Below are 24,110 nucleotides of genomic sequence, written 5' to 3'. Positions count from 1 at the left end.
CTATGACTAACACACATAAAACTAATATAACACAAACACACGCACACGCATTCATACAAGTTGAAGAAAGACAGAGAGTGAGGAAGAATGAGTTTTAGGAGTTAGATGGTGAGATCCCAAGTTTCTATATGCACTTAAAAGACATGACCTGAACGAACCATCAATAATTAATTTCACCCTTGTATCGTTTCTTAGGCGGGTAATTCAATTTGATATTAAAATACACCTGCAGTTTCAGCTAAAAGTCTGGAGGTACTTGCTTGTCCTTGCGTTGCTTTTGGGGATTCCCTTTTGTCGGTGTGAAGGTGTTCCCCGGGTCCGTGGTTTTGGCTGGCGGTCTCCTCGTGCTTGCTAGATCTTGGGCAGCCAGTCACGTGGTGTGTTGGCGGATGGATGAAAGTCTTTGAAGTTGGAAGCGTGTTGCAGTCGAAACGTTTTAAACGAAACTTTGCAGCAAAACTTAACTTAGAACCGAGACTTTTAACGGAAAAGAAAACAAACTAAGAAAAGAAAGAAAGGTGTGACGAGATGGCTTGAATTAAATCTGTTTTAACCCATATCTTGATCTGGGTCATTTGTCTCTGCGTCTACATGGTTACTATAACCATCGTCGGCTCCACCCGGCTTGTTCTGCCGAAAGAGAGCATCACAAGAGCATCACAAGAGAGCATCACAAGAGAGTATCACAAGAGAGCGATTCCGTGTTCGGGTCTAAGATTTTAAACTCAAAATGTTTGTCCCGCCTCCTGGAGGAATTTGGAATTCGGACAATAAGATACTATATGGTTATTTGAGAAGGGGGTCTTTTCTAGCCCCCCCCCCCTCTGTGTTCTCTGTGGTCTGCTTACTCATCAGCTCGAACAGAATATTCAGTTTAGACATAATTTCCATTTTAAGAACGTAAACATTTTTACACAGATTTCAATCGAGCCATCTTTTGAATTAAAAACATACGAGCATAATGATAGGAAACACGACACTTTCATTCCAGTATCTCTAATATTCAAAACAATTACATGACTTAGATGTGATCTAAGCAGAATAGACACATACAGGGGTTGTAAACACAATATATAATTATGTTATGTTACATGATTTTGATTATGGGTCAGTCAAGAATTGTTCTGGGATGAGTTTTATTGGTATTGGAGAATTGGAGGAAAGTCCTTATGTGTGTGTGTGTGTGTGTGTGTATCCTTATGGTCAGCATTTGTTGCATCCGTGGTGTTTACCACGTGAGGGTTTAGTTCGCAAATGGTTGTCTTCAAGACAAAGGGTATTTTTGTATGGACATCCACAAGGAGACGTACTAATTGATGAGGGGAAAACTAGCTCGGGACCCTGAATGGTTCAGTCTGTTTAGTCGCAGGGGTCAGGTGACTTCTTGTTAGGGCCTCTTGTTTCACCATTTCTGAACAGATCTGTTCTTGCCAAATTATAAAACATTGACAACGTCCTTCCTTTAGTTAAACAACAAAGGGTCTTCTGGCTTCATAGCCTAGGGGTGATCTGGAATATGCGGCATCTTGTGTTTGGTTATGTCTGAAAGCTTCAATTGTGTGGGTTTCATTCTCGTTGTCGCTACATTCGGTATCTTGCAACCATCTCTCGTCCGTTTGAAAACTGCGCGCGCCGCGCTACCGCGAAAGTAATTTTTTTTTTTAAATCAGCATCAGCAACTGCCAGTAGCAAATAAAATTTTGGGGTGGCACCCGGGGTGGCCAATCCCATGTCAGGGGTGTCCAGTGCTACCCCGGACCCCCCTCTGGCTCCGCCACTGAATGGTGCTCCTCACCATCTGTGGCAATGGGGAGAAGCGTTGCAGGATTTAATATGTTACAGCGTTTAACGGTTATGTTTGGCATACAGCAAAATCGTATGATATCGCAACCACCTCGCCGCAGACAAATGTGAATTTTTCTGTTCTTGCAAAATCATGGATACTGCGTGTGGCACAAACAAGGTCAAATCACTATACCCCACAAATTCCCTTGAAGCCATCACAGCTTGTTCAGCCGCAGCCACTGCCCTTAAGCAATGTGGAAGACCTGCTGCTACTGGGTCGAGTTTCATTGAGAAATAGCCAACCGGACGCAGCCTGTCCCCATGAGTCTGCAAGAGAACAGAAGTTGAAAATCCATTTTTCTCATCTACCATTTGTACAAAAGGCCGGTCTTGCACCGGCAAACCCAAAGCACGTGCCAAGGTCAGCTGCATTTTCATATAGAAAATGCTTCCTCTGCTTCCTTTGTCCAAGTCAGTTTGTCACATGATTTCAACCCTTTCCCTGCTGTGAGGGTTTACAAGGGTAGTTCAATAATGGCATAATTGGGAATAAATGTACGACAGTAAGCACACATTCCCAAAAATGACAACAACTGTTTTACTGTGACTGGCCTTGGTACCGCTCGGATTCCCTGCACCCTCTTCTCAGACAGTGCCTTGCTGTTCGCACTCAGCACATGACCTATAAAGGTAACTTCCTGTTTGACAAACTGCAGTTTTGACAGGCTGGCTCTGTGGCCCTGTCTCTCAAGATGCTGCAAGAGAGACACAGAGTCAGCAACACATGTTTTCTCATCACATGCACAAATCAATAAATCATCCACATACTGAAGCAGGGCTGTTCCTGCTGTCAGTTTCAAAGGCTTGAGGCTTCGTCTGAGCGCCTTGTTATAAATCGTTGGGGACTCCCCATACCCCTGGCACAGCCGCGTGAATGTGAACCCCTATCCATCAAAGTCAAACGCAAACCAAAACTGACTTTTCTGGTCTACAGGCACGCTAAAAAAAGCATTAGCCAAATCGACCACAGTGAAAAATTTTGCATTCTGCGAAATTTGTGATAAGATCGTATACGCATTAGGAACTCTCGGGGCGCGTTGTACCACTGCCGCATTTACAATCTGTAGGTCCTGTACGAACCGCCACGTGTCGGAACCCGTACCAGATATCTTTTTTACTGGAAAAATCGGGGTGCGCACTGGAGAATCTGGACAGGGAACAATAATTCCTTCCTTCAATAAGGAGTCAAACACTGGCTTAATCCCCCGCAACGCCTCTTGGTTTAGAGGATATTGCGGTTGACGTGGCCTGTAATCAGATCTTGCAGTAATCACGACTGATTCGCAACCCTTTATTAACCCCACATCATATTTGTGCTTTGCCCACAATCTAGACGGCACCTCTGCCAATGCACTGTGTATTGCAGCTGCAGAGGTCACCTCTCCCTTCCCATTCTCCACTGCACACTTTTCAATAGCTTTTACGGTTCTTTCCACACTCACTGTAAAATCACAAGCAGTCATAAAACCCCCCACAGTTTTGCTATGCACACTCTTTCTCTTCCCAATCGGTAGCTTTCATGCACAGATCAACAAAATCACTCACATTTGCCCATGCTTGCTCTCTGGCCTTGGACAGAGATAAGCATGGCACAGTTCCTCCAGCATTTAAATACATACTCTGCTGTTTTTCTGTTAGACGAGCTGAAAGTGCACACACATTTTCTGTCCATTTTCTGTCCAGAAAATGTTATCGAAGCTAACAGTCTCGTTCTCTATATGGTCAAACCAATCGGTTTCATACTGTGGTTCTCTGTCAATAACAACGTGTGATGTGCAATGTAATTTGTCAAATGCCATACAGTCTGTTTTCTCTGATTTAACTCGCCTCTTTGCCAATTTTAAAATCATTTCTGCCCAATCAAAATCAGTCACCTGCCATTCATAGGCCCATTGTGGGTCAAATTTCAAACAGCACGCCTCAGGACTTTCTTCAATTAAAATCCCTGTTGGCCCTGCTGTTAATGTCAAATTTAATTCACACATCAGGTCTCTTGCCATTAAAGGAGTCGGACAGCCGGTCGAAAAGAGGAACGCATGCCTCAAAATAGTACCCTTCTCCGTCTCACACTCTAATGGCACAGTGAAATTTTCAGCTATCACATGACCTGACGCTGATGTGCTTCTGTACACAGAATCTGTTAACTCTGGCTCATACGGCAAATCACACGGTCTTATTGTGGAATGGCTGGCCCCTGAATCCACAAGAAAATTTACATATGTCCCTTCAATCATCATGGGATATCTAGGCATTTTGGAAAACGCACCGCTTTTATACATTTTCAAACATACCTCAGACAAATCTTCACTCAAAACTTCATCATTTACACAAAAGGATTTGCAAGCGTTTTCTTCATTGCAGAGAGCGGGAGAGTGACAATCAGTGTATGTGTGTGTGTTTGGGTGCAGTGTTAAAATTAAATGTTCACTTCCCTTTACTTGAGATGAAAGCCGGCGGACCTCGTGCTGTCTCTCCCCCTCGCGCTCTCCGCACAGCTGGTGGCTTCAATCCGCTTTGGTTGCTTCAGGTCAGTTTGGGGCCCAGTGGTCATCCTTCTTGCACAGTTTACATTTCGTACAATGTCTCATAAAGTGATTGTTTGACCCGCACAAAGCACACTTTTTAACGATGGCAGGACCTGGATTGGCTTTGTTCTGATTTGCTTTTTTCTTTGCATAAAAGTTATTTCTACCATAATATGGTACCTTCGTCAGCTGCATGTCGTTGCTGGTCTCTCTCAGCTCCGCGCTTTCTTCCGCGTGCTGCGCGTGTGACAGCGCAGTGGAAAGTCTGCCTCGTTTCCAATCGATGCAACTGAGTTTCACGGCTTTGGAAATGTCTGGCCTCAGGCCAGTCAGGAAGCAGCCCAGCAGGTGTGATTCCCATGTTGACGGCGTGTTCCCGCGATCAGCTGGTTCCACAAGACCGCTGTGTTGTCGAAACGCCTCAAAAACAGTCTCAGATAAAATTTACCAACCGCTTCGTCTGGTCTCTGCTTGCAACAACTTATCTTTTCCATGTCCACTCGGGAGGGAAATGCCGCCCTTATCGACCGTGCAAGGTCCAGGACAGCTCCCCTGTATTCGGCGTTGCTTCGGTCGTGCCAGTCAGGGTGCGCCCGCCGGTGTTCTTCCACGTCATTCCGTCCTGCTACCATCTGCCATTTGCTAGCGCCCAATTTCAGACCCAAGAGTCTTTTCAGTTCGATTATGGTTGGGCTGAATTCCTGGCAGAATGCAATCAGTGCTTCCGCAAACCTGTCCACCGCGTCTTCAGGGTTCGGGAGATTCATCATTTGGTCTTTTAAATCAGCTCCCGTCCACGGCCTGTGGACTAACATCGGTCCGTCCGGACCCGCGACTTCGACCATCGGCGCTGTAAGGCTCCTTGGCTCACTTTTCACCTTTGATCTTGTGACCATCTGTTTCTTGGCTTTGCTCACCCTTCTGACTTTCGGGGTGTCAGATATCGCCCCGTCCTCATCATCTTCCTCGTCCTCCGTTTCCTCTTCAGTGCTTGTTTCAGCGGGTCTTGTTCGTTTGACTTGCTTTGACTTCTTTTCTGGCTTCTTTGCGGGTTTTGCGGCTTTTGCCGGTCTCGCCTCTGTCTCTTTCTCAGACTCCGATTAGTCCTTCTTCGGCTGTTTCGGCGGAGAGCGGTCGAGGTCCTGATCAAGCTTTAAGGCCGCCAGCTCCCTCTCTGGGTAGTGTGGTGGTGCTGCGTAAGCCGGCGGAGCCGGTGCCGCAGCTGGCGCACTCGGTGCCGGGTGTACATGTGGGAAAACACAATCACAACCATTCCGTTCATTAGCAAGTGCTGGTGTTGTATGCTTTTCACATTCATTCACTTTGCTTTCACTCCCACATTTACTCGCACACACATTATCTCCACTCACAGCCTTTTCACATTCCTCATTCTGTTTTTCACTGTCACTCTTTTCTTGGTTTTTCAACATTTTGCGTTCTCTCCTATTCGCTTCCTCAATCCAACATTCAATCGTTTCATCACAATTTTTACACGCATGCTTAACACAACCACAACATCCCTGTGTTTTGTTGCTGTTCTCCTCAATTGATTCTTTTACCACCCTCAATCTAGTGGTACTCACTGTCCCTTCTTTTGGAAAATCATGATATTTTATCAACTTTTTTATGTCTTTCATGCCCTTTTTCCCATAGCGCTTTCTTTTTAGACAGTACACTGGTGTACACAGCTTCTTGCTGTTGGATGTCCCCATAATGGCTGTCTTCTCGTTATTACCTCGGCCTGTGGCTTTACAATTTATGCGCATATACTGACTTTTCACCCAAAATCAGCCGGGTCGTAGTTAATCTTGCTTACAATGTCTGTCCCCTGGGCTCTAACCAGTGACTTTCAGGGCCCTATTTTAACGATCTAAAACGCAAGTGTCAAAGCGCAAAGCGCAAGTAACTTTGTGGGCGGATCTCGGCGCTGTTGCTATTTTCCCGGCGGGATAAATAACTCTTGCGCCTGGCGCAAATCTAAAATGGGTTGGTCTGAAGTAGCTTCATTATTCATAGGTGTGGTTTGGGCGTAACGTGAAATAAACCAATCAGAGCGTCATCTCACATTCCCTTTAAGAGGATGATGAACGAGGTGCGCTTGTTCCATGGCGCAAAACTATTATAACGGCGCATTTACCAGGCGCGCTTCAGGAGCGGTTCACAGCCGAGGAGATCGATGTTCTCGTCAGGGCCGTAAAAGAAAGAGAAGTGACATTGGGGACGGGACAAACCCACCCAAATTAGCTTCGGTTAAACATGCATATAATAATTTGGGTAAATGTGTAAGCTTTATGCCTATTTTTCCCATCGTCATGGACACAACAATGATTTATCTTGTTTTAATATTTTTCCTTATAATAATGTATAATTTGCAAAAAGTAAAATGCATCTGTGTAGATGAGAGAATCATCTACAGTGTATGCGTGTTGTTCACTCTGTATTATGGCCAAGCATGCGCGCTTAAAATAGCATCTGAATGTACGCGCAACGCGCCACTGACTTTAGACTACTTTTTTTCTGGTCAGTGGCACAATTGTTTTCTGGAACTGCAAAATAGCACTAGGGAATGTTTGCTCCGAAACACGCCTCATTTTTGCGCCGACCCGCCCAGGGAGCGCAAGTTCATTTGCTAGTTTACCGACGTGCGTCTGTGGAGGGAAAAGCCCGCTTTGCGCGGGTGCAAAATAGGAATGATACATGCGTCAGTGTACAAAGCCATTTGCGCTGGGTGCAAGATAGGGCCCTCAATGTCTTTCTCTGGACTCTAACCAGCGATTAAGTACTTATCACGAGTATTTCGGTTTCGGTCCGGATAATATCTTGGCCCCACTTCCGTGGCCTCAATTTCCTCCCCCTTTTCCTCGTACCACAGCTATGGTTTTAATTTCCAAGTACAGCCATCATAGTTCACCCATGAAAAAAAAAAGTCAAATCCCCAAAGAAAATAATTTACTGTCTCTTACCAGAGATTTCTTTTCGCCTGAGTTCTTATCTGAGGTTCTCCCCTGAAGTTCTCTGGGCCTGAGGAAGCGGTCGGCTCTCTCTCTTAATTCTTGCGCGGTTAGACTGGCGCCTGTTGCGTCAGGGCGTTCTCTCCACCGTCCGCTGTCAGGTCCAGAATCCCTTCATGGAGAAGAACTCATCGCACTATCTTACACCAACTGTAACGGCAGAATTATTCACTAAACAAACATCAATGCGTAAGAGACAGTCTGAGAATTAAAATGATTTATTTCTTATAAGAAAGGTTCAATTGGCCCACAGAGGTAGACAGTGTACAGTTCTGCGAGGCAAGTGAGACCCAGAGAGGAGGGAGAGAGCAGTTTTTATACAACTATCTCAAGGTCTGTTCTGCCCATAGATAGACTAAAGTTCAGTTCTCTACCGTCAGGAAATAATAATAATAACCTGAACTTTAGGGTTTGGTCATGCTCTCTTGCTTGCTCTAAAACTGGCCTGTCCTTTGACCTTTGGGGTCAAAGTCCATCCGTCTCTCCCCGTCCTCCCATGTCACCTGCTCACATCAATCAGTAGCAGCAGCATTATTGGTTTGAAAGAGAGAGAATGAAAAATCCCACAACAAAGGTCAACACAGAGAACCAACAGAAACGTAAATGTCCTAAGAGAGAGGGCAGTTGTTATTACTGTGGTAAGCATGGACACTGGAGAAAAGAGTGTAGGAAAAGCAAAAAGAACTTTATTGAGGTTAATAATGTTGCTCAGCTGCTACTCAATCTGCTTTCTACTTTGAAGAAGCCACTGCCCACGTCATTAAACGGGTGGGGCAACATGTTGAGGTGCTAACCATTTGTGCTGTGAGTGCTTAATTCTCCCCAGTAACTTACAACAGAGATAAAAGACTTATTTTTGTTTAATAGAACAAAAGGAAAGTGACTGTCTCAGCTTTCCTTTGTGGGGACAATGGTTAAGTAGACTCACAGCCTTAAATGTTGTCTACAGCACAGGCCCTTCATTAGTAATGAGCTGGGTCAGGCTGTAAACTTAAAATGCCCTCAATGTAGTGACCGCAATAATGAATCAAGCAAAAGTAATTTTTGTCACCATTCTCATGTATGATGTCTACAATGACTGAAGTTTGTTAGAGGATGAAGGAGAAATGACTCACTTATCTGTGTTGCGCAGATAAAGGTACACACTTCACAGGACAGGTAGTCAAGGAAGTGTCTAGAATATTGCAAGACATTAGAGCCTAAATAGCACGGACCATATCAAGTGATGTAAATTAAAGTAGCCGCAGTATTGTGTTAGGGAAGATAAACCTGGACTCATTGTGTCACACTGTAAAAGTTGTTCCCCCTCCCACAGGGAAATGACAGGACACGGAACAGTGAGGAGCCCAGGGAAGAACCGATTGCAACAGGCGTCGGGGGCCAACCCCTGCAGTGAAGAATCCCTCATAGGCCTTCCCATCCATTAGTCCATCCTCACCTCACTGCGTTCTTTAGGTGTCATAATTAAGAAATAGGGAAAGAAGGAACAACGATAGCAGACTCGGAAAAGTTTACAACCCTAGGGTTTGAACAAATACTGCTCTCCTGATTTTTTTGTTTTCTTTCTTCCTCTGTGCAGGTACCACGTGATGGCTGTCCTGAGAACCATACGCACGACCTCCTCACCTGCATATGAAGACACCACTTCCAGGAAACAACAAGACCCACTACCGAGCCAACTATCACAAAAGGATAAAGAAAAGAAAAAAAAATACACAACGCAGAGACCCACTACGGAACCTTCAATCATCCATCGACAAGATAAAGATTGTCATACTATTAACCATCATGGACATCGCACGAAGTCTGGACTCCAGAAACAACATATTCTTAGCTGATGAATATGTCAAAAACGCCTTGTTTGCTGGAAAGAATGCTTGCACGTCACACACGAAGATGGCTGCATTCCAGGACTCGTGCACAAACATGGTGGTCCAACAAGACTTGATCTTTCAACTAAATTACACCTGATGAATGAAGATAATTATCCGTAAGAACTACACGGACCGTAATTGTATGTTTGTTTTCTGTGTCAGCATGCAATTACAGAAAAGCAAACACAGAGCTAATAAGTTATGTGCCTGTAACGATCACAAAGTTACAAGAGAACTTTTAAGTGTCTAAATTTGTATTTTGTGAGAGTTATTTAGAACTCTCAAAGGGGGAAATGTAGGATTACAAATTTATTACGTTTAATTTAGGTTTCCACTCAGGGGCGTAGGAGCAATTTTGAACCTGGGGGGGACAATAAATGCTGTGGGGGGACCATTTATTATGTGGGCTCTCCCTAGGGGGGTCCGGGGGTATGCTCCCCTGGGAATTTTTTTTGAAAAATAAACCATTAAATGGCACTTTCTGGAGAGTTTCGTGCAAAGAAATTGAGAAAATGAGTCTTACATGATATGTGAAAAACTGCAAGGTTAAGAGCATATACTTTGCATTGTTGTAGTATCAACAGGTAGGACATTTAGCATTTACATTACTGTTAATCAGTCATGTACTGATTAACTAAAATTAAAAACTCAAATAAATGGTTGATTTAATTTCCATTAACCACCTAGCTTACCCCCCAAGGATAGATTGAAAAATAAAATCAATCTATCCTAGTGGAAAGGTTCCTTGGTAGCTAAAAGTAGGTCTAGCAAGTCTTATATTTCTGTAATTCACACAGATCAAACACAAATATGCTGCCTGAATAGATTGCTAGTTTATTTTGAGTAGCCAGCTAGCAGTTCTCTTGGCAGTTTGCTAATAATCCGGTGTCTGAAGTAAAATGCTCAAAACATCTCCTGAGAAAAATCACATGGCCAACCTAGTCGTGGTTATTTAATTTAGATTTAGTCTTATTTTCCTTACCTTGTCATTCAAGGCCAAGGCACTTTATGTACATTTCTAGAACTTTTGCACGCTTCCACATCCCGCGCAACTAGGATCCATAGCTAGGATCTCCCAGGAACACTCATTATATATCGCTGCGTACATTTATCCGTGTCACCTAGATGCGCATGCGCGAGCGGTGCGCGATCATGGTCGACTGACAATTGATTAGCAGCTGAAGAATACGGCCGAATTATGTATTTAAAAGTTGCCGAATGGATTCATTTGGAGACTGTGAAATCGGCAGAGATAGGCAGGCAGTGCAAAACAAAATCTTACATTGGGAAATAGTGGGGGGGGACAAAACTTAGATTTTGAAATGTGGGGGGGACATGTCCCCACGTATAATGGCTCCTACGCCCCTGTTTCCACTACAATAGTATATAAACTGATAAAGTTTAGTAGACTGATTTCAGATGATTATTGAGTCTCCAGCAAGAGTCTCCTTTCCTGACAGTCCTGTTTTCTCCAGTGTATTTTAAATTGATCAGATCACTGAGATTCTCACCTCTCAGCCTAGATTGATTGGATTAGCTATAGGGGAGACTTCCACCTTTTGTCTTTAATGGCTCTGGGATGGCTCTTGGAACCAGTGTTCCTGGCCAGTATCAGCATTTGAATAAGTTATGCTGATTCAATTGGACTGATAGGGCTCTCAGAGTAGGGTGTTTCCCACTTAATTTGCATGTTTTGTTTCCGAGTGACTCCACCTCTATGTAATTCCTCCCCCTTGTAAGGTATATGAACAGTCTGTATTTTAGTTAGTCGGACGAGATTGAGATGCTACAGCGACCTAATAAAGAACATCTGCTTTAAAAGATACCTCTCCATCTCCTGGTCTGCTCTTCTGACTTATCTACAATTTAAGAAGAAAAAGTTGACAACAATAGGATTAACAAAAACACCTATTGCTTGGAAATAATGATGGTTCTTTGTTCATAATGCATATTGCATATATTTTAACGTAAAATAAGACGATTAAGGCTCACTGACATACTTTAAAATATTTTTCAGCATTTTGTTAATCGACGGCCTACTACCCCTGACTGAGTAACTTTAACCCAATCCGATCGCGGCTCTCCCGGTGTTAGTGTTATTCCACAAGATTTATGGATAAGCTGTCCCCCGCATTTCACTTACCCTGCTGTGCACGAACATAGCTGTTCCTCAATTTGTGTGTTTCCCATTTGAATGGTCAGCGTATGAGGCGCTGCTGCTTGCGCTGGGACTATAGGCTTTAGCTTAAATTTTTATTAAATGATTCTCTAATCGGCTGCATATTATGTAGTGGATATATCCCTCGAATGCACACTGCAGTCCCTTTTGTCTTGCTCTCTCAGATATTTCACATGTTCGCCAAAAATTACTAATCATCTCATTGGGAATGTCTGACACCTGTGTATGCAACACTGTAATAGACGTGCCAGGCACGAAAGCTTGACAGGCGGGGCTTAGCGAAGGGTCAATTGCATGTCATGTTAGCTTGTCTGCTCAACTATACATTATAATATGTTTCATTATTTTCAACTAAAACAGAAACACAATAACATGCTCTATAAATAATTTAATTAAAAATGTTGCTTACCTTTATATGAACTCCAGGATAAGTGCCATTTTCTTCAGGTATTTTGTAGCTCACTGCCTCATAGGGGTAGGAGATGTGGTCAATAATAACTTCTTGAATGACAGCAATCCTGAATGTCCACCACCTTAAATAAAAAAAGATATTACAAAATGAAAACCATTACACGATCACTTCAGAAAACCGCTTTAAACATAGTTGTTTATATCTAACCTATGATACAATTTGTATTTCTACTGACCATGTAACATTAAGCATAAATATCTTTGAAGGGGGTATTCAGCAACCAACTTTTTCTATCAACATTTTTCCTCAGACTTCAAATTTAAATGTGTGTTGTATTGAACACTCATAATGGTTAATAAAAAAAATGCTAATAAAACAAGAGAGAAGACATGAGATTACAGACTAGTGAGTGTAATCATAAAATTGTATCAATGTGTTATGCTCTCCCAGCTAATTAGGTGCTGAGACATATATATCAGTATATATTACATATACAGTCATTTACTAGATGGAGTTCATGGACTCCAGTCTAAACTCCATCTGGGACAACAAATTATTCCCATTATTAATATGCTGTAGAGTTAAACTGGAGTCCATGACTTATTTGACTGTTTAAGCTTGAGTTTATATGAGGATTTTTATTTTTCATTTATTTATTTTTCTCCCTGATGTGTAATTGTTCCCAACATTGTTTTTAATCATTATTTACTGTTCTAGATGGACTTAAAGGGTTAGTTCACCCAAAAATGAAAATTCTGTTAGTAATTACTCTCCCTCATTAACTCCGTAAGACTTTCGTTCATCTTCGGAACACAAATTAAGATATTTTCGATGAAATCTGAGAGCTGTCTCACTCCGTATAGGCTGTTTACTAACCCAGAAAAGTTAGTAAAGACATCGTTAAAATAGTACAAGTGACTACAGTGACTCAACCTTAAGTTTATCAAGCGACGAGAATACTTTTTGTATGTACTTTTTTTATATACAATATATTTATAGTGTTCATCACACAGACTGCAGGACCAACGCTAACATTCAGTAACACCTCTGTGGAAAAAGTGTTCATTTTCTCTCATTTCCCACACTGATACTGACCAGGTTCAACCCTGTTTTATCTTCATTAGGAAACCAGTGTCTGTCAAATACATTAATGTAAATGTTCTTCTGCTGATCTAGCCTACTCTCTGCTTTCATTATTATAGTGAGTGGAGCTGAAGGATCTGATTCAAGGTCTGTAGGAAGTTCTGCTTATAGTTCATTCAGATCACGATCAGGAGCAGAACCAGTTTTCAGTTCGTCACGTTCCAGAGATTCATCTCACACAAGTTACGTGTCAGGGGCCATAGAACGATAGAAGCAAGCACCCTTTACCTTTTCTTTTTGCACAAGCAGCAATGTTGATACTCTAATTGATCGGAAACCATCTATTGTGATGGCTAAATTAGCAGCACTTTTCCCTTATTGTGTTATTGTTGTTTTTGCTGTTTTTAAATGTACATGTAAAAAACCTTTGGTAAAAGGTTTGCATTTATTGAAATAAAATAAGCAGGGGAAAAAACAGTATTTAGCTTGACCTCCTGAGTTTTGATGATCAACATTTTTAAAAGTTAAGACCTGTTTTTACTGCTCATTTGTTCTTCAAAGTTTTTAAAAGGTTCAGACCTTTTAAATATCACTCAAATGGGAAAAATGTGCATAAGAAAGATCAGAAGCAATAACAGTAATTTGTAATGGCATATAGATAAATTATTAATAATTATATATATTTACATAGTAGCAAAAAAATATGAATATCAAATAAAAAACGATTAATATATCAAATAAAATTGATGATTATACATGCTAATACAAATAATAATAATTTATATATTATTTTATATTTTATAATATATTTATCTAAATATAGAATTTTTTTATAACAAATGTATAATCATCGATTTAAGATTTATTTTATAATAATAATATTAATAATAATCATTTTTATTATGTGAATTATTTTATTATTAATGTATAATCTTCCACTTTGTTATAAAGATATATATATATATAGGCCTATATATATATATATTTATTCAATTGTATTATTACTTTGTAAATATATTAATTTGTATAGTAAATGTATATCATAAATTTCACTATATTGTATTTTATCACTTTTATTTTAAAATAATAATAAAAATATTTGAAATATTTATTTGTATAACAATTTGTATATCCATTTTACTTTATTATATATTACTATTTTTTGTTTTAATAGATGTTGTATGTTGGCTCACACAAAATTTAAATCAATGAATTGATTTTAAATGAAATTATAATTACAGTGTATATGTGTGTGTTTGCAGGCACCAGCAGTATTCTGGCAGGTGCAGCTCTTGCAGCAGTTTACAGATGTACGGGACGGAGCTTCGACACAAACTCTCTCATTCATGATGTTCTTTACCTGGAGCAGATCCTCACCACCGGTACGAGAGACGCCACTATTCTCATAATGGGATGCATCACTTCCTTTCTAAAGGAAGATTTCACTGAGCTGTGAAGCTCGATCAGACTGGAGTTTACATTTTTTATCAAACTGAATTTGAAAGCATATTTGCTGCTGTTTTAGGTGGTGGATGGCAGGATCAGGTTGGCGGGCTGTTTGGAGGAGTGAAGCTGGCTCGATCTGCAGCTCAGTTACCGCTGAGAGTGGAAGTAGAACAGCTCTCTCTTCCTCAACACTTCCAGTCTGTCCTGCAGCAGCATCTTCTTCTGGTTTACACTGGAAAGACGCGTTTAGCACGAAACCTTCTGCAGGTACGAGCGGCTGATGGTGATGGTCAGACTTCATGAACGCTGTGTAGTGTGTCACTGGATCACTGTGTGTGTGTGTGTGTGTGTGTGTGCAGGACGTGGTGCGGAGCTGGTATGCGCGTTTACCCTCCATCGTACAGAACGCAGAGCAGCTGGTGACCAATGCAGAGGAGTGTGCTGAAGCCTGCAGAGAGGGTGAGACACACACACACACACACACACCAGATTCAGATGGAGTCTTTGATCTCTTTCTCTCAGGATCTCTCCCACACACACACACACACACACACACCAGATTCAGATGGAGTCTTTGATCTGTTTCTCTCAGGATCTCTCCTCAGGTTGGGGGAGTGTATGGACACATACTGGCAGCAGAAGAAGCTGATGGCTCCAGGCTGTGAGCCGGCGGCCGTGAGATCCATGATGAACGCTCTTCAGCCGCTGAGTTTAGGACAGAGTCTGGCAGGAGCAGGAGGAGGAGGATTCCTGTTCTTACTCACCCGTGAACCTCAGCAGAAGAAACCAGTGACAGAGATTCTCACAAACATACAGGTGAGCCAGAGAAACTGGTTCAACCGCTACAGAATGAGAACATGTGAAGAGGAATGGTTGTTTTTAACCCTTTCTAAACTGATATATGTAGAAGCACTTCTCTCAGAATGATTCAATATAGATGTGCAATTTAAACTGGTTGCTGAAAGACCTGCGTGTTTTAGTGTCCTAGTAAAAACTGAAAAACATGAATGGTGAAAGCAAAATGTATTTTCTGAATAGTGTTGGTCCTGCTGTTGTTTTGACGGGGCATTGGTTCCTTCAGTGTTCATTCAGTGGAGCTGGATATGGACGGGATCTCAGTCATTCAGAAGAGCTCTGAACATCCTGAACAACAGCAGACGACTTACATCTGACTGCCTTATAACAATTAAACTGATATTATTTCTGTAAATATAACATTTATAAACATTTGTTTCATATAGATTCCCTCCATGTTTTAATATTTGTTCTTTTTTTTTAAATATGGAATGTATCAAAAACATTTAAAATACTAAATTACATAGGCATATGTTCTTTACTAAATGTAAAAGAAAATGTTATAATGCCATGTTGATGCTTGCATCTTTTACTTTTTTTTATTGTACTGTATATCTAAAGAAGCCTACTCATTAAGATTCAATCATTTAAGAACCCCGAGGTGAAAATCAAGTTATGTCTATGTGGTGTTTTAATATGCTTGATAAACCTTGAGCAAATGAATCAGTCAACACCATTGCTGAGTATTTTCTCCTTAAACCTGCAGTGAATCAAACACAGCCTCAAAAACGCGGTTTGAAACGCCCCTGTTTCTTACCATCACAAACATGTAACCAATCCCGTCAGCGTGTGGGGCTTTTCCTCACTGACTTTCTATGATGTTCAAAGCGTTCGGATGCTGAGTTTTAGAAGGCAGCTTTCTGACTGTGAGATGGCGAACGGGAACATGCTTTGTGTAACATTAGCAACACATTATTAGCTGTTTGATAATAAAGTCAAGGCAAAGGCTAATATCAATTACCATTATGTGTCTGATGTTGTAGAGAGCGATTTAAAACCCATTACTGGCACATCGATTTGTAGACGACACTCTATAATTAGTATTTTTACAACTTTTAAAGGTCATTTTGATTATCAAATACGAGTCTTAATAGATACAATTATTGACTGCAAGAAGACTAAATAATCTTCCAAATTGCAACTCTATATAAATTTACAGTTTATGCATTTGGCAGACGCTTATATTCAAAGCGACTTGCATTGCATTTCAAGGTGCACATTTACATTCTTATCAGTTCTTGCTTTGCCTGGGAATCGAACCCATGACCTTGACGTTGCAAGCACCAACGCTCCACTGTTTGAGCTACAGGAAAGCTGGACTTTTACAGTAATAATTAAAAAATAATAATAAGTATATGATATATATTCATTGTGGGATTAATAGTTGGCTACTTAATGTTTAGGTTTGCCAGGTGAAGTCACTTTTTGAAGTGTGTCTGGATTAAAAGATATTATTACTTTTTTAACATTTGTTAACATCTTATTGTAAAATAACTTCGAAGATCACCTTTGCACACTTCCGTACTCCTGTAGACCCGCCCATGCGCGTGACTGTTCTGAAGCACTAGTAAAACACTGAAAGATAAACACCACTGACTGCTGGTGCACGTAAACCTACATTTACTCCGGAACTCCGACTGAGACCGTGTGAAGTAAAATGGACTTAAGTAAGCATTTATTATTTTTTTAAACTAATCGTCTTTTCCTTGTTGATTCATAGTAAAAATGACTCTTAATCAAACTCGACGTCTTTGCTGTTTCTGTGAGACATTACTGCTGCTTTCACTTTCATATTGGTAGATTCAGCTAATATTGAAGAAAAAAAAAGTTTAATTAATGGGAAAAATAGCTCATACAAATTGTAAAATGATTGCATAGTAACATAAAAACCTTTACAACTTCTAAATAATAATAAACAAAAAAATATTATTGAACAAAAATATATTATGGGTTTCCTGGAAGAAAAAAAAGTTAAATTCAAGGCTTCGGTCACTTCTGACCGGGAAGAAGCCAAGGTCAACCAACCTTTTGAGTTTTAACCCACCCCTAAACAAAGAGGGCCAGAGGATTAAACATAACATTTCAGAGAACTTGTAATACCAAATTTTTTATTTACAATTCTTAATGTAATCAATCAAGGAAGTATGGTGATATCTAATTATATTTGAATTAAGTGTCATTTGAATTAATTTTGCCTTCATATTTTTAAAGGATATATAATCACTGAAAACATGTTATTTTTGCATCAAATTACAATTTAGCCCTGAGTTTTATGTAATCTGTGTTTTTGTTTTCTCCTAATTGAGAAAATTAAATGATTCTCATTTCTTCATCATTTAGCTATGGATGATGATTAACTTGAGTCCATTAATGTGGAATTTGTATTATTATGATTAGCATATTTTTAGTACAGCTTTCTTGTTAACTGTTCAGAAAGCACACACAGGATAAGTGTGTTTGTTCTCTATTTGTTTCAGGTGACGCTCTACATCTCTCAGAGCTGAGGATTGTGTTGATGGGATATAAAGCTGCTGGTAAGAGTTCATCAGGAAACACCATCCTGGGCAGAGAGGAGTTTGACTTGAAGAGATCTGCTCAGTGTGTGAGGAGACATGGAGAAGTAGCAGACAGACTCATCACTGTCATTGAAGCTCCAGGATGGTGGAAGAATCACACTGTAGAGATGAGTCCTGAGAGACTGAAACAGGAGATTGTGCTGAGTGTGTCTCTGTGTCCTCCAGGACCACACGCTGTACTACTGATCATACGTGTGGGTGATAGATTTAAAGAGACTGAGATAAAAGCATTGCAGGATCATCTGGATCTTCTCAGTGAGAGAGTCTGGAGTCACACTATAGTGCTGTTCACTTGTGGAGACTCTCTGTCAGACACATCTATAGAGCAACACATCGAGAGTGAAGGACAGGATCTCCAGCGGCTGGTGGACAAATGTGGGAACAGGTTTCATGTTCTCAACAATCTCAACAGGAGAGACGGCACTCAGATCAAGGAGCTGCTGGAGAAGATTGAGGAGACAGTGGCACTAAACAACGGCCGCCATTTTGAAATAGACAGAAAGATTTTACAGGAGGTGGAAGAGAGGAAAAGAGCACAGGAAGAGAGAGCAGAAGAACGAATGAAGAGGATGCAGAAACGGAGAGAAAACATCAGATCACAGATGAGTGAGTCCACATACTTTATAGTGCAGATATTCACACTGAGTATATTAAGTAAATCATGAAAATGTAACACTCACAGCAATAATAACATGAAACTTCTTGTCATTAACCGCTTGTTGAGGGATTCACGATATATGTGTTCAAAGCAGTTCACAGTGACGGCTCATAAAAGCTTTTACTAAAGGAGATAAGCACTTTTATTTCTTAAACAATCCTGTTCTTCATAGGGTTTGCTTTTGAAAACAGAAATCCAAAATAAAAACAATTCAAAAACAACAACAACAACAACAACAGCAAACAGCTTGTCTTGAATATAACCTTAAACATCAGCTTTACTTTACGCCTCATGTTTGTCGCTGTTCTGAAGCTCCAGGAAGTGAGTCCGTCAAACACACTGAAAGTACATGACAAGTAAAACTACTAGACTGCTGGTATAACTATATTTCATTTGAAGCTCCAACTTAGCCAAAAATATGTCTAGTAAAATGGACATCAGTAAAATTTTCCCTCGTGATAGAAGCTATTTTTATGAAACAAAAAATGTCAACCTGTTTACAGTTTCTGCCAGACTTTTACTGTTTTCATATTGGTCAATAAGATTTTGGATCTGTTTATGCGTCTTTAAGCTGGGTTTTTTTTTCCATAAAGTCTTTCATAAAAAGAATCAGTTTCAAATTGTTTTTAGTTTTCTTTCCATCTAGTAAATGAATGTAAATGTAACACATTTTTGTATTTGCTGGTGCTAATATCCACCAGTGTATTGATAACACTTTCCCAGCTGTGAACACACACACACACACACACGAGAGAGATTTATTCACTGGTTTAGAGGCCAGTTTAATTATTTTGAAACAATATACTTTCTGAAAACATTATTCTGAAGCTGTTTGTAATTTAGTCTTGCTTACTCTGTGTGTTCTGTGATCTGTTGTGTTTTGTGTTCAGATCATTGAAATTAAGCAATTTTCTTTTCTCCATAATTCATAATTATTGTCCATCAATAACTTTTGTGCAACTCTGTTTTAAGAGTTCCATTAATGTGAGATACACTTATGTGTAATTTTCAATCAATAATGTGTAGTTTGACACTCACACAGATACAGTAAACTTTATTTCAGTAACCCCTATTTCACTAAGAGAGATTACTTAAAGGAGTAGTTCACTTTAAAAAAAACTTTTGCTGATAATTTACTCACCCCCATGTCATCCAAGATGTCCATGTCTTTCTTTCTTCAGTCGAAAAGAAATTAAGGTTTTTGATGAAAACATTCCAGGATTTCTCTCCATATAATGCACTTTACTGGGTACCAAACGGTCCAAGGTCCAAAAGACAGTTTCAGTGCAAACTGTTCAAAGGGCTTTAAACGATTCCAGACAATGAATAAGGGTCTTATCAAGCGAAACGATCGGTCATTTAAAAAAAAAAAAAAAAAAAAGTTTAAGTTTTATAAGCTCACATGCTCGCCTCGCTCTGTTCTGTGTAACTCTCCTGTTCGAACTCGTTCATCAAAATGAACAAATCTTTTTTCGAGACATTTGATTCATTTAACGACCGAAATGAACGAATTGACTCGGAAAAAGATTTGTTCATTTTGATGAACGAGTTCGAACAGGAGAGTTACACAGAACAGAGCAAGGCGAGCATGTGAGCTTATAAAACTTAAACTTTTTTTTTTTTTTTTTAAATGACCGATCGTTTCGCTTGATAAGACCCTTATTCATCGTCTGGTGTCATTTAAAACCATTTGAACAGTTTGCAGTTTGCAATGAAACTGTCTTTTGGACCTTGGACCGTTTGGTACCCAGTAAAGTGCATTATATGGAGAAAAATCCTGGAATGTTTTCATCAAAAACCTTAATTTCTTTTCGACTGAAGAAAGAAAGACATGGACATCTTGAATGACATGGGGGTGAGTAAATTATCAGCAAAAGTTTTTTAAAAAGTGAACTACTCCTTTAAGAAGATTTAAGATGTCACTCGCTTTAAGAAGTGTGTTTGTTCTCTATTTGTTTCAGGTGACGCTCTACATCTCTCAGAGCTGAGGATTGTGTTGATGGGATATAAAGGAGCTGGTAAGAGTTCATCAAGAAACACCATCCTGGGCAGAGAGGAGTTTGACTTGAAGAGATCTGCTCAGTGTGTGAGGAGACATGGAGAAGTAGCAGACAGACACATCACTGTCATTGAAGCTCCAGGATGGTGGAAGAATTACACTGTAGAGATGAGTCCTGAGAGACTGAAACAGGAGATTGTGCTGAGTGTGTCTCTGTGTCCTCCAGGACCACACGCTGTACTACTGATCATACGTGTGGACACTAGATTTAAAGAGACTGAGAGAAAAGCATTGCAGGATCATATGGATCTTCTCAGTGAGAGAGTCTGGAGTCACACTATAGTGCTGTTCACTTATGGAGACTTTCTGTCAGACACATCTATAGAGCAACACATCGAGAGTGAAGGACAGGATCTCCAGCGGCTGCTGGACAAATGTGGGAACAGGTTTCATGTTCTCAACAATCTCAACAGGAGAGACGACACTCAGATCAAGGAGCTGCTGGAGAAGATTGAGGAGACAGTGGCACTAAACAACGGCCGCCATTTTGAAATGGATGGTAGAAAGGAAGCGGAAGAACGATTGGACAAATGGAGAGAAGACATGAGATTACAGACTAGTGAGTGAAATCATAAAATTGTATCAATATTATCTACACACAGACTCAGATGTGTTTCCTCCTCAATGGTCTACAGCTCTTTAGATGTAGTTTTCAATAGTTTATAGTGTTCATCACACAGACTGCAGGACCAACGCTAACATTCAATAACACCTCTAATGGAAACAGTCTCATTTTCTCTCATGTCCCACCCTGATACTGACCAGTAGGGATGGGCATTGAAAACCGGTTCCACTCGAAAACCGGTTCCACTCGAGAACCGGTTCTAAGTTTTACGATCCATCGATATTGTATGCCCTCGACGTTAAACGAGAACTCCGGTCAATTTTAACATTGAGCTCATTTTTTTGTACATTTGGAGTGCTGTCAGTACAGACAAAAACGACAAAATTATCGCGCGCGCGAACTCGACAATTGACTACTGTGGACTTCGAGCGAAAACAGGAAGTAAATACAGGTAGCCTATGTGAGCTGGCTGAATTAACATCATTTTTATTAATATCTTGCACGTCTACTGCAGTCAGATTGACCGTGGTCACTCTTAATAACACCACTCACATGGCTGTGCACTTGTAATGACAAATCAAGGATGTTAAGAGGCTAAAAGCAGGTTTAGAACTTGCCCCATTGAAGTCAACAGGGTGCGAATTTTAAAAAGAGGATAACACGGTGTAGGCAACACCGATTTTTGTCGTTTTTGTCTGTACTGACAGCACTCCAAATGTACAAAAAATGAGCTCAATGTTAAAATTGACCGGAGTTCTCCTTTAACGAGTCCTCTTATCGATGCTCCTGCTCTGAGTCAGCCTTAGTATGTAGGCTACAGACCGTGAACTTGTCCTTTATCAATCACCATAGCACGGCGTCCAAAGCGAATTTTTGTACCACCAAAGTCTTATTTGATCGGTGAGTAATGTAGATGAACTGCTGCGCTTGTGACAGGGCGCATGTTTAACCGAACGAGCAGAGAGAGAGCGCCCCGGTCGCGCGCGCGCACTCTCTCTCTTTGGAGCAAAGCGAAAGTAAGGGTTCACCGTCTCAAAACTAAGCGCTGTCTTGCTCTCTCTCCCTCGCACATATTAATCCAAATAAACGACACGATGGTAAGGTCGGGAGACTAAAGTTTCATGTGGAGCATTCGGAGATTTGTTTTTCCTGAATTAGGCTACCGCTGGGTGTGAATTGTGCTAAAATACGTTGCCTTTATCGGAAAAGCGTTCCGCACATTCGGCTGACATAAACCACACTTTAAATAAACGAAAAAAACTATCCAGTGATGAAACGTTTTCTGTGATGACACAAATCTTGTGGGATGTCCCAACCGCGGGATAATCACACAACGCGCACACGTCCGAAAATTACAAGTCCGATTCGCGAACTAATGACTCATTTGAACCGATTCGTTTTAATGAATGGTTAAATCAACTGATCTTTCCAACACTGAACTCACGGGACATTTTTAATCGGTGTATAACTAATCGGTAACACTTTACAATAAGGTTCCATTTATTACATAAATTACATAAGTACAGTTTGCTCAAGTGTAAGCTTTAAAACAAATAAAACCACTTGTTTTTCCCCCGAAAAAGCATATGACTAGCCTACTTTTTTCCACACAGTGCAGTCTGTGCTATCAGGAATCGATAAGAGAATCGTTAAAGAATCGGATCGATAAGCAGAACCGTTAGTGGCATTGATATTGATAAAATCTTATCAATTCCCCACCCTACTGACCAGGTTCAACCCTGTTTATCTTCATTAGGAAACCAGTGTCTGTCAAATGCATTACTGATCTATTCTCTGCTTTCATTATTATAGTGAGTGGAGCTGAAGGATCTGATTCATGGTCTCTGGGAAGTTCTGGTTATAGTTCATTCAGATCACGATCAGGAGCAGAACCAGTTTTCAGTTCGTCACGTTCCAGAGATTCATCTCACACAACTTACGAGCCAGGGGCCATAAAACGATATAGAAGCATGGAATGGACACCAAACAGTGAGTGTCTTTTGTTTTTGTTTTATTTGTTTTTTTTCCCACTTTTGTCTCCTGTTACTTTTTTTTAAAAATCATTACAGCAAGATGTCTCTTTTGTTGAGAAATATTTATTTTTAGCCTACATTATCCTAAATTTGTTACCACGTGTTTTCCCCATTTGGACCTTTTACCTTTTTCTGAATGTTTTGTGAATATTGTGACGGATAAATTTGCAGCAGTTTTCCATTATCATGTTCTTCTTGTTGTTTTTAAATTTACTTTTTAAAACAGTATTTAGCTTGACCTCCTGAGTTTGATGATCATCATTTTTAAAGGTTAAGACCTGTTTTATGCTCATTTGTTCTTCAAATTTAAATCTATATGGTCACTTTAAATAAGTGCAATATATGGTGATCAGTCTTGTAATAAAGATATTTCATTGATAAAACAGCAATAAAACTTTGAAATCCCATCTGATTAATGAAGAAATGTTATAATATTTTCAAGGGCACCTGATAATGATTACCAATAGGCTATATTATTTTTAGGAACATTGAAAGTGTTACATGTCAGAATTGTGTTGGTCTGTAACAGTTTTAAACCTTTTACTGATTTCGTTGTATTTCCCCAGTGAGTGGAGATGAGCGATCGGACACACGGTCTGTGGGAAGTTCTTCTTATGGTTCATTCAGATCAGGAGCAGACAGTGATTCAGTTTTAAGCTCACCACAGCTCAGGATTCGGGTCTTTGAGATCCATCCCGGAGTCTGTGGAGGGTTCAGGAACCAGACGAACACTTGGTTTGCCCAAGATCTCCAAACTTTTCCTAAGATTAAAGAAGCATGATAAGCATGAAGAAGATACTAAGACGACCTGAATGTGATTGAATGAATCAAAGATAAATTGTGTCCTTATAATGTGGACATTTATGACATTAGCATCATAATATTTACCTGTAAATATTAATAAAACTAAAATGAATGTGCAGTTGTTTTAACCTTAAAGGGGACATGAACTGATAAATCCAATTTTCCTTGAAGTTTTGACATATAAT

General features: G+C 40.2%; 1 protein-coding gene across 1 annotated transcript in view; it reads left to right on the top strand.

Annotated features, from left to right (window-relative positions):
- LOC130073720 (GTPase IMAP family member 8) overlaps positions 1-24,041 on the top strand; it is a 217,338-nt gene extending 193,297 nt beyond the window's left edge. Inside the window, 5 exon segments of the mRNA XM_056239290.1 lie at positions 17,708-18,412; positions 20,426-21,082; positions 22,901-23,077; positions 23,688-23,800; positions 23,802-24,041. Of these exon segments, the coding sequence (XP_056095265.1) occupies positions 17,708-18,412; positions 20,426-21,082; positions 22,901-23,077; positions 23,688-23,800; positions 23,802-23,933 (1,784 nt within the window). The 3' untranslated portion in view covers positions 23,934-24,041.
- Positions 24,042-24,110: the final 69 nt, after the last annotated feature.

Source organism: Rhinichthys klamathensis, unplaced genomic scaffold (assembly GCF_029890125.1).
Source record: "Rhinichthys klamathensis goyatoka isolate OS25496 unplaced genomic scaffold, OSU_Roscu_1.1 h1tg000557l_1, whole genome shotgun sequence".
NCBI lineage: Eukaryota > Metazoa > Chordata > Actinopteri > Cypriniformes > Leuciscidae > Rhinichthys > Rhinichthys klamathensis.
The sequence above is the reverse complement of the archived record's forward strand: the minus strand, read 5'-3'. Positions and strand labels throughout refer to the sequence as shown.